We start from the raw sequence: 13540 nt of genomic DNA on the forward strand, positions 1-13540 counted from the left end.
ACAAACAATAATACAAGATTAGGTTCTAAAGAACCTACGACCCCGTCACTCTTTTACAACATATTGAGAGAGCTGAACAGGCAAAGAGAGAGAATCCAACAAAATTTCTTGGTCCGACGTTGCCAATCCGACTAAAAAATCCGCGCACCTATTAGTCTCCCTAATACCATGCACCAAAATATACTCCTGAAACAAAGATCTCAAGTGAAGAATATCCTTCCCTCATAGGATTGTGCCATGTGGCATTTAAGTAATCCAATGGTCACCTAATTCAAACTAAATTTGAATTTTATTTAAACCCACCCATAAATTTGAATTTTATTTAAATTTTACTTTATTGGATGACCATTGGATTACTCTTAAATGCCACATGGCACAATCTTGTGAGGGAATTGTAGGGAAAGGAATTACAGAGGATGTGATCTCAGCCACATTCCTACCAGTTGAAATGAATAAGTCATACTTTGAGATTTTATAGAAAAATTTCTTATCCCTCTCTTCCATCCCGCTTCAGATTATAAATTTTCACTTCCTGTGATCACCAACATCGTCAGAATTAACAGGATTCTTCTCTGCTTGTATGATTTCACCGTTTTTGTTTGGAAAATTTTTTTATCTGGGTTTTGTAAGACTTCATTTATTGCAATATTGTATCTATAACTTCACTTCTCAACTGAAACATATCAATCGTTACTGTTCTCTGTGATACAGGAGTTTCAGTAATCTTGTATAGATCATTCAGTGCCAGTGACATTTTATTTAGAACAACATCACTAGGTAAGTCATACAGAATGATTTATGCTAGAGTTTGGAATTCTTCTGGTACTGGCTTGCCTTCAAGAAATGCATTGAACAAAACAAGTGATCTTTCTGGCTGTGAGAATGGGGCCTTGTGAGATGCTCCTCTAATGGTGGCAAAGGTGAGAACATTTCCATACTCTTGTATCCATCCACCGACCTGAAAATATAGCCATCGAAGTTACATTCAGAAACCAGACAAAGATTATGAGCAGTCACTTATCCAATTTGATCAAGGCTACCAAAATGCAAACTTCTCTAGCTAAATTTGATGAAAGAAATTCTTGCTGTTAGTAGAAGACTAACTTGTTTCCCTTCAAACCAAGCTCTGTAACTCTTAGTTGTCTTCAGTCCCAATTTATCAGCCAATACATGAAGCAGTGTCCGAGTCCCGGTTAATGGGATTACAGAATCTTGATCTCCACTGGCAACAGAGATTAAATACAGAATCATTGTTAGAACTGTAGTCATGAATGGTTGGAACAACAAAACTAAGTCAACTAAGTGAAGCTGACATAATAGCTATTTTCTTAAGAGTGATCCTCAGTTCACTCCTGAGGATTGTGTTGCATTACTCTTAAGAGATTCATCACTTTAGACAAGCTAAGGGAATGGGCTGAAAGATATGGGTCTTCAGACCAAAGATTCTACTCCAAAATCTGAAAGGTTCAGTATTATTGATTGCTTATAATTCACCTGTAAATCAAGACTCGAATTCCAGAACTGATGAGTGAGCCGATGACTGGTACTGTCGGTACCTCTAAGTTTAGCATCTGATATTGTAGAACACTAGGAAAAATGGTGTTTAGAAATACAGACACAGCAAACAGTTCAGAAGAAAACAGTGAATTGGGTAGAAAAACCAGAATTGGTTGATGACAATTCTGCAGCTTTTTTGCTAGTAGCAGAATTGCAAAAACCACTTCACATATTAGTGTCATAGGATACCTACTCACTGCAAGAAGCCCAATTGGTGACGCCCAAAAGACGAGCATGGAAAGCCTTCTGTACATCAGCCCTGTTGAAATATTTTGTTGTTTCATCTTCAACACAGACATCTAGACTCTCTGCAACTTGCTGAAGAATCAAAATACCAAACAAGAGAGTCAATAACAGAACTAATGAAATATAGACATTTGATAAAAGAAGACAAAAGCCCATTGCCAATGTTTACCAGATGTGTTAGAGCATTTGATTGTGATAAAATAGATGATAGACAGACATCAATTGTGACATCATATCTGTCGATATATATGCTAATTTCGTTGTTGACTTGGTTCATCACTCCTGAGCAAACAGAGGAAATATAGCCTCTGTATGACTCACTCTTGTATCTAGAGTAGTTACAAGCTGAAGTGAAGATCTCATATGTTGAATCTGATATCAATCCATGTGACCAGAAAAATTCTGCCCTTGAGTTGAAGTCGATATTGAAATGTAGAAGGGGGTTTCCCAGCTGAAATGAAGAAATAATTAAGGTCAGGCAATATAAAGACTGCATTCTGTTGAGGTTGAGCATGTTCTTGTTTTGTACTACTCACAGCTATTCCTTTCAGATTGAATAACTTCTCCTTCTTGTTGAACTCAACCATGAGCTGTGCTAGCTGGGGAATATAATGACCTGATAAATAAATATACACTCAAAAATCTTTTATTGTTTCAATATCCTTTTCTTTGTTCAATCACAATAAAGAAGTGGTAGATGAAGAGTACCAGCATAGCTTTCCCCTGTGAGGAACAGATCTCTGGTTTTGTATTCAGGGAACTTGTCAAACCAACGCTGCATGAAGATGAGATTATCCCTAGCTTAAGAAGACAAAGATGATAAACAGGTTGTGTTCAGGCCAGTATGATAAACCAAGAACTGTTCATATCAGTGGATCTGAATTTGTAATATAGGGAAAAGAAAATGGAAAATACAGGATTTTTTTTGGAAGATGAAGCATACCAGTCATCTCATCATTCACTCCCTCATAGTAAGATGTGTTAATAGAATAAGAGAACCCAACTCCTGCTGGTGTCTCCAAGTACAATATGTTTGCTTCTGCAGATCAGAGTAACACAGAAATTTTCAATTCTTTTTTGGATTCTTAATCAAAGACCAAAATTCATAGGAAGATGGATTTTTTTTTTTCTTTTTTAATTGCACATACCTTTGTTCCAGCTATATTCATTTTTGACCAATTTGTCTCCACTGGTTCTGAAAGGCCCATTCTCAGAGAAGGCTCCTACACCAACAGAAGAACAACCAGGCCCTAAAAAATAACAAAGCATATTTAAATGATTATGTCCAAATAAAGAACTTCTGAAAAGATAGATTTCATTTTGTTTTTTCACTCTGCACTTCTGGGGCACCAGCACCATAAAGGAAGAATTTTCACTGTACCTCCATTTAACCAGAGAACGAATGGCTTCGAAGCTGGGTTTGCTTCTGCCTCAGCAAAGTAATAGAACAGAGCTCTCTCTTGCTTATCATCCACAGTGATATAGCCTGAAAACTGTTGGAAACTGACCTCTGGTTGCCCAGGTAACTTCTCGATCTTATCAGAATCTGAAAGAGAAGCCTCCACAATCTTAGCTGATAACGATATTTGAAAGATAAATACAACAACTGCTGCTATAGCCTTCCATGGATGAAAACCCATTTATTCAGGCTTCAGACTTCAGTAGAGAGAGTGAGTTGAGAGAAATGCTCTTGTAGATTTCTAGTGTTTATTATCCCCATTTTAATACTTTTAAAAGCTTCTTTTTTCTTCTCCCTTACTTTAATTTTATGGGTTTGGAGATGAAAGAGACATTGGTGGTATCTCATCACAATTCCATAATGGGCACTAATGCAGTAATGCTCCAGGTATAAAGAGAATATCAAAGAAGACTAAGAAGCTTTTCTTTTCTAGTCTTTTTGTCTTTAGCAACTATGCTAAAATGGGTCACCAAAGGTCAAAAACAGAGGATGAACAAGAGAAGGCTAGATCAGGCTTTTCATTTTTCTGTAAATAATTTAAACTTTAGTTGACTTTCGTATCAAAATTTATCTTTGATTGGATGCTTCATGCTCTTCTCTTCAATTACCTTTCATATTTCTGAAGAGCATGAAATATATTGCATCTCATGAACTACAAATTGGCTTTTACCAAAAACATATTTAAAAATTGAGATGCTTTTTCTCGATATTTAATAGAGTTCTCTCAGTTCTAGATCAAGCTTTCATTAGAATTTTTTTTTTTTTTTTCTCCTTGAAAATGAATCTTTGAAATGGAAGTGACAGTAACAAGTGTTTTATACTTTATTCTATTGTCGTTTACCCCAATTAAATGGAATGCTTTACATGATGTTGAGGCTCCACTTAAAAAGTCTTGAAGGCTGAAGGCATGAAGCTGTGCTTAAGGTGATTAAGCTCAGCCAGTTCTACAACTGGGCCACTGCTTTGGTGATTTCTAGATCTTATCCTTTTGTTTTTTCCTGCAATCAGTGTAGGATGATTGTTGATCTACTATTTACCTCTTATTTGAGATGGAATTTGTATTCTTGTTTTCATGTATTGAATTGTTTGTTTTGTTAATTGTGTGCTCGACAAGTGTTTGTTGCTTTGCCTAGTAGACCTAGGTTGCATGGTAGGTAGCTAGTGCTGGGGTTATACCCTATATTCTAGTGTGATCAAGTAAAACAAATCATGTACGAGCATTCCACCATGGATATTGGCAGATTGCTGAACCACATCAAAATAGATAGTGAGTGGTGTAGTTGCTATTGGGTTTTTTTTTTTTAATTATTTTTTTATTAACTGGATAAAAACTTAATATTACTCAAGTACAAAGATTAGTAGCATCTATTATAGCTAGTGTCTTCTAATATTCTATGAGGAATATATATATTATATAAGTAAGCCATTGTTGGAGTGTGGTCTGAGTAAACTTTTTAATGTTTTTAATCTTTACTATTATAGGTTATATTTACCAAAATTGGGACATAAGCTATTGACCATTTATTGTAATTTAATGGTGAGAGTAAATCAAACATTCTCTTCATTACACCATGTCTCTTCTATTTGAATGTTGTAGAGTTGTGCTTGGTCTATTTCATCCTTCATTTCAAATAAGAGAGCATCAATGATCTTCCCCTTCCTTAGTCCTCTTAAACTGATATACATTAATTGTTCCTTCCAAAATAGTTCCACACTCCATACGATACTGTCTAGCATTGCGTTATGTATTCCTGTATACATCAACATTGGTGATTGTCTCAAGTTAACTCACAATTTTACATAAACAAATACTTGGTTTAAGAATCATTATATGTGTCCCGCTGTGTGTGGTTCCTAGAAAATCATTTGTGTTGAGATTTAGATCTCGGATCCAACTTGAAGTATTAAGCAACATTCTTTTGGGGTTAGGGGGGGGGTGAGCTTATTAAAGATTTTGTATTCCGTTCTTTCCAAACAAAAAAACAAGTGATTATAAAGACAAACACCATCCCATCTTTTAGTTGATTTGTCAACCCCAAGTTTTGAAATGAAAGTTTTGCAAAGATCACTGATGGATGTATGTTTTAATCTTTCCATTTTGAAGCCTAAAGGACCAGTTGCTCAAATTTGTTTCCTCCAGTCACATAACAGAAACACGTGCCAAAAAGATTCCACACAATTTCCACAGAGCTCACATATTGGAGACATCAATGTCCATTGAGTGAGTGTTTCCTTAACATGTAATCCTACATTTATAAGACGCTAAAAGAATGACTTAAATTTGGAGTGTATGTGTAATTTCCAAAAGAACTTCCATCATCTGGTGAGTGTAATAGATTGGGATATTGCTCTTATTTGTGATAGGGCTTTCCATGCCAATTTGATAGAAAAATTTCCATTACTTGAAATAAGGGATATCCAGGCATCAATTTCATTATTAAGATTTATGTTGGAGAGGTAAAAAAGTTGAGAAGTTTAATGAAGAGATAACTCCCTGTTGAGATGATCGATTGAGGTTGTCACTTGAGCGATTGTTGAATTTCTTACCCACATCTCGGTGTCAGGCGGTTGATACATTATTAGAAGCAAATTTGATTTGTAGGATAAGAATGTATCTCTAAGTATAACTGTTCTGGGTTAAGGATAGGAGTGCATCTGAACTCTAGCTGGCCAAAATTGGGCACGCCCCAGCCACTGTATACAGAATGTCAATGCAAATGTTTTGGCATCTTAAGTTTCAGTTTTAGGAAGCTTGGGTGTCTGCTAGATAAGCAATATAGGGTTTCTAGTATGTGTGGTTATAAGAAACTGTCAATGGAATCATGTTTCAGTAAAATTTCATAAATACTTGTTCCCCCCCTCACTACTGAAACCTTGTGCATCAAGTTCCTGTTTTGACTTACGCTTTGAATGCTGCTGTAGCCATTGAGGCTTTTGGGCTCTTCTAGATGAAAAGTTCAAGAAAAGAAAAAGGATTGAACTTGTAAGGCTAAGGTGTTAATAGACTCAGTCTGAAATCATGTTTCTTCTTATATGGTGGGGATATCCATCACACTTTCTGTTGCATTTTAGGGATAGATGGGAGTAACAGGAGATTCATCTCCTAAACAGCAGCAATTTTTGAGAATGCAAAGTGTAAAGAAAAAAAAGAGAGACCAGATTCAACATAAAGGAGTACTGTGGTTGATGAAGCAGAGCTGGATACTGATACTGTCTACGACCGCGCTGCCTGTGGCTGGTGGCCTCAAAACCCTGCTAAGCCCCTCAAATTCAACATAAAAGGGTCATCCCAATGTAGATTGTTTGAAATATCAACTTTTGTATCTTCTGCGATAAAAATTCTTGTAGTTTCATGGTCAAGAGCCTCAGGATAAGTTCTACTAATGGATGAATTCAGAGATTTGTTACTTATGATCATATATATGGACTGATTGGAGACATTATTGTCATCAGTATCTCTTTCCTAGCCCCCTTGATTAAAGCTTGCAGGATGACTTCCCCTCAGTTTATTTTTTGAATACACCACCACTAAACCAGACAATCTAGACTTGTTGAACAGCTTGGAATTGTTCTGGTAGCGGATTTCCTTTCAGAAATGCATTGAACAACACAAATGATCTCTCAGGCTGCGAGAAAGGAGCCTTGTGAGATGCTCCTCTAATAGTGGCAAAGGAGAGGATATTTCCATACACTTGTACCCATCCGCCAACCTGAAAATACAGTTACCAAAGTTTATTTTGAGGAATAAAATTATATGCAAAAGAGAGAGAATTGACAAAGATTAAAAAGCTAGTTTCCCAACTTGAAAAAGGTCCCCAAAATGTACCATGTTTCAGTTATAGTCTAATATGCAAAATTATATAGAAATTGTAAGTTGATACAGAAGTTGTTGTTCCTAGGTTTTGGCTTCATAATGCATTGTTAAGAGTCATTAACTAATGACAATTTTCCACAAGAAAGAATCACTAGCTAAATTTGATGTCATACAGCTGTGAGCTAATGAATTTTTCATGGTTTGCACTAGACTACTAACCTGTTTCCCTTCAAACCAAGCTCTGTAAGTCGTAGTTGTGTTCAGCCCCAGTTTATTTGCCAATCCATGGAGCAGTGTGCGTGTGCTGGTTAATGGGATAACAGAGTCTTGGTCTCCACTGCAATACAGATAAAATGCAGAATCATTCTTGAAGTTAAATATGAACAAAACTTAGTGAGGCTACTATCTTAGAGACATCCTCTCCTGAGGATTGTGTTGTATTTCCAAGACATAAACATGATTTTCTACAAGTGAGAGCAATACACCAGCTAAAGTGGCTCTAAATGATATTGATTTTCGAACAACAATTCATACGCCAAATCTAGAATGAAGTTCAATATTGTTTGCTTGAAATTTACCTAAAAATCAACACTGGAATTCCATACTGGATGAGTGAGCCGATGACATGTATTGTGGGTGCCTCAAAGTCAACCACCTGATAGCGAAGATTACTAGAAACATTTTTTGTTCAGAAATGTTGCAGTAAATATTTTTTTTAAGAGAATGCAGTGAATTACAATTTGCAGAATTGCAGAACCCAGTTCTCGATATTAATCATGAGATACCTACTCAGTGCAAGAAACCCAATTAGCAACTCCTAAAAGATGAGCATGGAGAGCCTTCTGTACGTCAGCTCGGTTGAAATACTTTGTCGTTTCATACTCAACACAGACATCCAGACTCTCTGCAACTTGCTGAAGGACCCAAAAATATAACCAAACAGTCATTAATAACAAAACTGGAGAAATATAGATGGTTAATGAAAGGAGACTAGCCCATTGCCTATATTTACCAGGTTCGTAAGAGCCTTTTGTTGTGATAGAATGGAGGGAAGGCAGACATCAATTGTGACATCATATTTGTCAATGAATTTACTAACTTCATTGTTAACTTCGTCCATCACTCCCACACAAACAGGGGAAACAGAACCTCTGAATGACTCACTCTTATAGCGAGAGTAGTTACACACCGAAGTGAAGATCTCATATGTTGAATCTGATATCAACCCATGTGACCAGAAAAATTCAGCCTTCGAATTGAAGTCAGTAACGAAATCCAGAAGAGGATTTCCCAGCTGAAATGGAAAACTAACTAGAGATTAGGCAATCTGAAGATAGCTTTTTGTTGAAGTTCAGTATGGTGTTTTATAGTACTCACAGCTATTCCTTTCAGATTGAATAACTTCTCCTTCTTGTTGAACTCAACCATGAGCTGTGCTAGTTGTGGAATATAATGACCTGATACCAAATATACACTCAAATTTATCTATGCTTTAGTATTCTACTGCAATTTCAATGAAGAGGTGCTAAATAAAGAGTACCAGCATAACTTTCCCCTGTGAGGAACAGATCTCTACTTTTATACTCGGGGAACTTGAGAAACCAGCGCTGCAGGAAGACGAGATTGTCCCTGGCTTCAGAAGACAAATTATATACAGGTTGTACTTAGGCCAAAACAGTAAACTCTGTGTCATGTTGATAATATTTTCATTCCATTTACCAATAAGCCTAGAACTGTTAGTTAGTAAGGTGCAAGGAATTACAAAGAACTGATATACAATATGAACCTGAAAATATTATCTACAGAAAAAAGGAAATTTTGGGTTTTTTGGGAGAAGCATACCAGTCATCGCGTCACTTGCCCCCTCATAGTGAGAGGTGTTAATAAAATAAGAGAATCCAACTCTTGCTGGGGTCTCCAAGTACAACATGTTTGCTTCTGCAGATCAGATTAACACAGAGAAGATACATATCATCTTATATGATCCCTGTTCTGGGTGTCAAACAAACTCTAATCACATGCCAAAAGTTGCAGGAAATTTGTTTTCCCCCCCCTTTGGAGATACCTTTGTTCCAACTATATTCATTTTTGACCAATCTGTCTCCACTTGTTCTGAAAGGTCCATTCTCAGAGAAGGCTCCAACTCCAACAGAAGAACAACCAGGCCCTATGGAAACAACAAAATGGAAAACCAAAATATATGATATCTTGATGATTATGTCAACATAAAAACTGCTAGAGGATATATTTCTGTGTTATTTTCATTTTCTATTTTTCCCTGTTCACTCTCCATTTTTGAAGCTCCTGTATCCATTTCATGAAAGAAGAAGCTTCACTATACCTCCATTAAGCCAGAGAACAAAGGGCTTTGAAGCTGGGTCTTTTTCTGCCTCAACAAAGTAATAGAACAAAGCTCTCTCTTGCTTATCATCCACACTGATGTATCCTGAAAACTGTTGGAAACTGACCACTGGTTGCCCGGGCAATTTATCAATTCTGTCCGCAGCCGAGAGAGAAGCCTCCACGATCTTATCTGACAAGAATATTTGAACAATACATGCAACAACTACTGCCACACCCTTCAATAGATGATAATCCATTGGTTCAGAATCCAGGAAGAGAGAGATGCTCTTGCAGATTTCTGTATCTGGTTTTTGCTGTTATTATACTTTAATTTCCTTCTTCCTCTCCTGATTTTCAATATATGGGTCTGGAAGGGAGAGCCGTGTTTGTTAGCTCTATCCCATCAATATGACATTTGTAGTCACAATCCGTGCTGTTTCTTGCAATGTTTGTTCTTTTCTGATACGAGACAAAAATCATACTGATAATCCATTATTAACAATTAAAGAAGCTAAGATATTGTTTTCTAAATTTCTAGTGTACAAGTATGACTTTTTACCTACTTCTGCTAATTGGCCTTTTCCATTAATTAATGATTAATGAAATGTATCGATCAGATGCAATAGCCTGATTTTTATTCTGTTTGTGACAAATACTTTGATTTAAAAAAATTGGGTTACTTTGGAAATTATAATCAGCTCTGGGGCCTTACCAAGACAGAATTGAGTAATCTGGAAATTAAAAAACAGCCCAGAAGTTTAAATACCATTTCTCCCCTACTTTGAAATTGTCAAAATTAGCCCGAATGCAGAATGAAATGAGGAAGATTTTGTGTAATTGGAAAATTCATTATTAACTAACCATGGGTAATTCATGCTCTCTCATGGAGACATTCATTGTTCTTTCACTTGACGAACTTCACTAGTAACTGTATTCAGAAAATGGAGTTAAAGAACAAACACTTGTCTTGCAGAGTACTCCCACTATCAGTCTCTGAAACTTTCAGGAATGTAGAGATAAAGAAAAAGATATGATGGATGATGGATTTCAGAGTCAACAAAACTAATTTATTCTTCTACATCAAACATTTTACAACACACAAACTCACTATTACATAAACCTATATTTCTAACAACACCCAAAAGAGGAGACACAAATCTATGTGTATATCTTGTTATTTGTATCCCTAAGTAGCATTAGTTTATAGCCCTAAACAGCTTAAGGGTGTAACTGAAGGAGAACTTCTAACCAGCGATTTCAATGGCCTTGACATCTGGCTTCCTCGCATCTACATGCTTGGGCACGGTTACAGTCAACACTCCATTCTCCATGGAAGCCTTCACCTGATCAAGTTTCGCGTTCTCAGGCAACATGAACCTACGCTGGAATCTGCCGCTGCTGCGCTCAACTCGGTGCCACTGATCATTCTTCTCTTCCAGTTCTCTGCTCCTCTCTCCACTTATCTGAAGAACTCTGCCTTCTTCCACTTCCACCTTCACTTCTTCCTTCTTGATCCCAGGAAGATCAGCTTTGAAGATATGGGCTTCTGGGGTTTCCCTCCAATCGACTCGGGCATTAACGATTGGAGCTGTTTCACTGGAGAGCTGAGAACGTGGAAAAGAAAGGGAGGTCGACATGGGAAAGTTGTTGAATGGATCCCAGAGGTCCATTGAGAACGGATCGGCGAAGTTTCGCCGGCCACCAAGGAAGCTTGGGATGAGCGACATTGTTATGAATTGGAGGCTTGTTTAGAGATTTTCACAGAAATTGCAGAAAACTCTTCACAGATCGGTTGATGCTTTGTGCAAGAATGCTGCGATGTGAAGACATGAGTCCTTAATTTATAGTACTACGAATGGAGGTTTCCAGTGCTTCCCCGTGTTAAGATAAAGAATTGGAATTCTCCCTTGGATTTTTTTCTCTTTTGGTCTTCCTGAATTTTCTAGCAGCTCCTCCGTCGCTGGTAGAGTTATCGTAATCGCATTCAAACCAAAAAAAGAAAAGAAAAAGAAAAATCGTAATCGAATAGATTCTTTTGATCATAGAAATAGCAATAGATATTACCAGAAAAATCTGGCTATAGATTGTTGCCCCACGAGTCCAAGATTCCAAGAGACCCTCTAATTCTAGATTTTTCCAAATTTGTGATTTGTGAAATCCAAACATTTATGAGTTAGAGATTTTGCGTTTTGATTGGTTTGTTTTTCTTTTTGAGAAAATTACAGACAAGGGCATGGACTATGAGTTAGATGTTTTAATGCCCTAAATTAAAGATTATACACTCTTAAAATTACAAGTTAACATTTCATGTAAGATTTTGTTAACTCATATGTGAAATTACCCTCATTAAAATCAAATAACATAAATATCATTTTTAAACTCTCTCATATCCAACCCTTTAGGTGGGTGCATCTTCTACCTACACCTCGTCGAAACACCAACCTCTCTCTCTCTCTCTCTCTCCAATTCATCTTTGTTCTTCCATGGGTGAAAGGTTTTGATATGATACATTTCATTGTAAAATAATACTTCATCAGTACATGATTAAAATTCACTGGAGATAATTCTTTGGCTTCTCCTTCGCCGATTTGATTAGTTTCAACTTTGGATACAGCAGCAAGTCCTTGACAATCTCCATAGACGTTGCTAACCCTTCGGTCACAATGGACCCGGAAGAGGGCTTTGTGCCCATTGCAAATTAATATTAGTTTCAATGTCAAAGCGGTTTGAGAAAATTTTGGGGTCTTCAATGACTGGACACAATGGCAAGGGCACAGCAAAGGGATTGAAACGGGAATGACTTTGAAACAACCATATTCGGCATAAGAGGCCATCATATATCTCCTTCTTATCTGGGTTAAAGATGAAGAAAAAGGGGCATTTTCAAAGGATTTGAAGGGGACAGATTCTGAATTTTATCATATGCTGAGATATCTTACCATTACATTCATTTCAATTTTTTGGAGAGATTTTTCAGTACGAGACGGTGAGCGGAGAGATTTTCTGGCAAGGGGTGATGATTTCCGGTGAAGATGGGCAATTTTCATTTGACTTTAGTGAGAGTAACATAGACATTTCACACATGAACTAACAAAATCTTAGATGCAATTTTAAGAGTGTGCAACTTGTAATCTTGAGAGTGTACAAGCTATAATTTAGGGTACTAAAGCTTGCAATCCAGAGTTTAAGCTTCACTAAAGTATACAATATATAATTTTCTCTATTTCTTTTATATTTAGGAGCAGAGTCGACATTTATCTATTTATAGTTCACTTTATTAATGCTCAAAAGTAAGGAATTAAATCCTTGACAACACTCATCCGAGCGGCCATCCAACAGCAAAAAACTTCAACCTTTGATTGTTTTAGGGCCTGTTTTGTTACTTGAGTCAGAAGATCTCAAAAATCTAGAGATTTCAAATCTATGGAGTCATGGTTCATAAAATTAATTGTTTGGTTAGCTTGAATCTTTGGAATGAAATCTATAGATTCATTCTAAAAAAACATTTATGGAATCATAGTTCAAATGTATAATACTTTTATAGTAGAGATGAAATCTCTGTATTTCACTTTATACCCATAAATCTATAGATTCATGTTTTTAGTGTAAAAAGGTGAATCTCTAGATTTCATGAATCCAGAGATTCACATAACCAAACGGATATAAATCTCCCATTTGTGAATCTAGAGATTTGAAATCTTTGGATTCATGTAACCAAACAAGCCCTTAAACATTCAGTCCCTCTTTAAACCGTTCTAATATACCTAGTTCACTGAACAAATCGGTTTATCCAACGACAACCCACGATTCACTGGAAAGAAAAAAAATTTCTCTCACCTCTCACAATGTCGCAGTCACTAGCTTTGCAAAAAAAATATAATCAAGATTTTGATTCTCGTGCCATCTAGCATTCAAGCTCAAATCAATTAAGTTTGAAAATGTAATCCATTTAGGGCTGTTTGGTTACATGAATCCCAGATATTTCAATCTCTGGATTTATGAATCTGAGAATTATACCCGTTTGGTTGTAAAAATCTCTAAAAAGGTGAATCTGTAGATTTATGGGTAAGGTGAATCTGTAGATTTAGGGGTGAAATCCAGAGATTTCAAAAAAGCTATAC

General features: G+C 36.5%; 3 protein-coding genes across 3 annotated transcripts; all 3 read right to left on the reverse strand.

The window, feature by feature from the left end:
* Positions 1 to 623: 623 nt before the first annotated feature.
* Positions 624 to 3511, reverse strand: LOC149002034 (serine carboxypeptidase-like 45). The gene is made up of 10 exons (XM_089136879.1): positions 3185 to 3511; positions 2952 to 3053; positions 2747 to 2842; positions 2512 to 2604; positions 2340 to 2419; positions 1973 to 2254; positions 1751 to 1875; positions 1495 to 1587; positions 1105 to 1222; positions 624 to 958 (listed from the first exon to the last, which is right to left on the reverse strand). Exons 1-10 carry the CDS (start codon positions 3441 to 3443, stop codon positions 797 to 799), a joined length of 1410 nt encoding a protein of 469 aa, XP_088993005.1. The 5' UTR covers positions 3444 to 3511; the 3' UTR covers positions 624 to 796.
* Positions 3512 to 6275: 2764 nt separating this feature from the next.
* Positions 6276 to 9813, reverse strand: LOC149002035 (serine carboxypeptidase-like 45). Its single transcript, XM_089136880.1, has 10 exons — positions 9418 to 9813; positions 9142 to 9243; positions 8919 to 9014; positions 8617 to 8709; positions 8454 to 8533; positions 8089 to 8370; positions 7866 to 7990; positions 7655 to 7747; positions 7296 to 7413; positions 6276 to 6972 (listed from the first exon to the last, which is right to left on the reverse strand). The coding sequence occupies exons 1-10, from the start codon at positions 9674 to 9676 to the stop codon at positions 6805 to 6807; spliced, it is 1416 nt and encodes a 471-aa protein (XP_088993006.1). The 5' UTR covers positions 9677 to 9813; the 3' UTR covers positions 6276 to 6804.
* Positions 9814 to 10225: 412 nt separating this feature from the next.
* On the reverse strand, positions 10226 to 11396 carry LOC149002036 (17.8 kDa class I heat shock protein-like). The gene has a single exon (XM_089136749.1). The coding sequence runs from the start codon at positions 11144 to 11146 to the stop codon at positions 10664 to 10666; it is 483 nt and encodes a 160-aa protein (XP_088992875.1). The 5' UTR covers positions 11147 to 11396; the 3' UTR covers positions 10226 to 10663.
* Between the last annotated feature and the right edge of the window lie 2144 nt (positions 11397 to 13540).

This window comes from Hakea prostrata, chromosome 10 (genome assembly GCF_041222555.1).
Source record: "Hakea prostrata isolate BN-2017 chromosome 10, UWA_Hpros_2, whole genome shotgun sequence".
Taxonomy (NCBI): Eukaryota; Viridiplantae; Streptophyta; class Magnoliopsida; order Proteales; family Proteaceae; genus Hakea; species Hakea prostrata.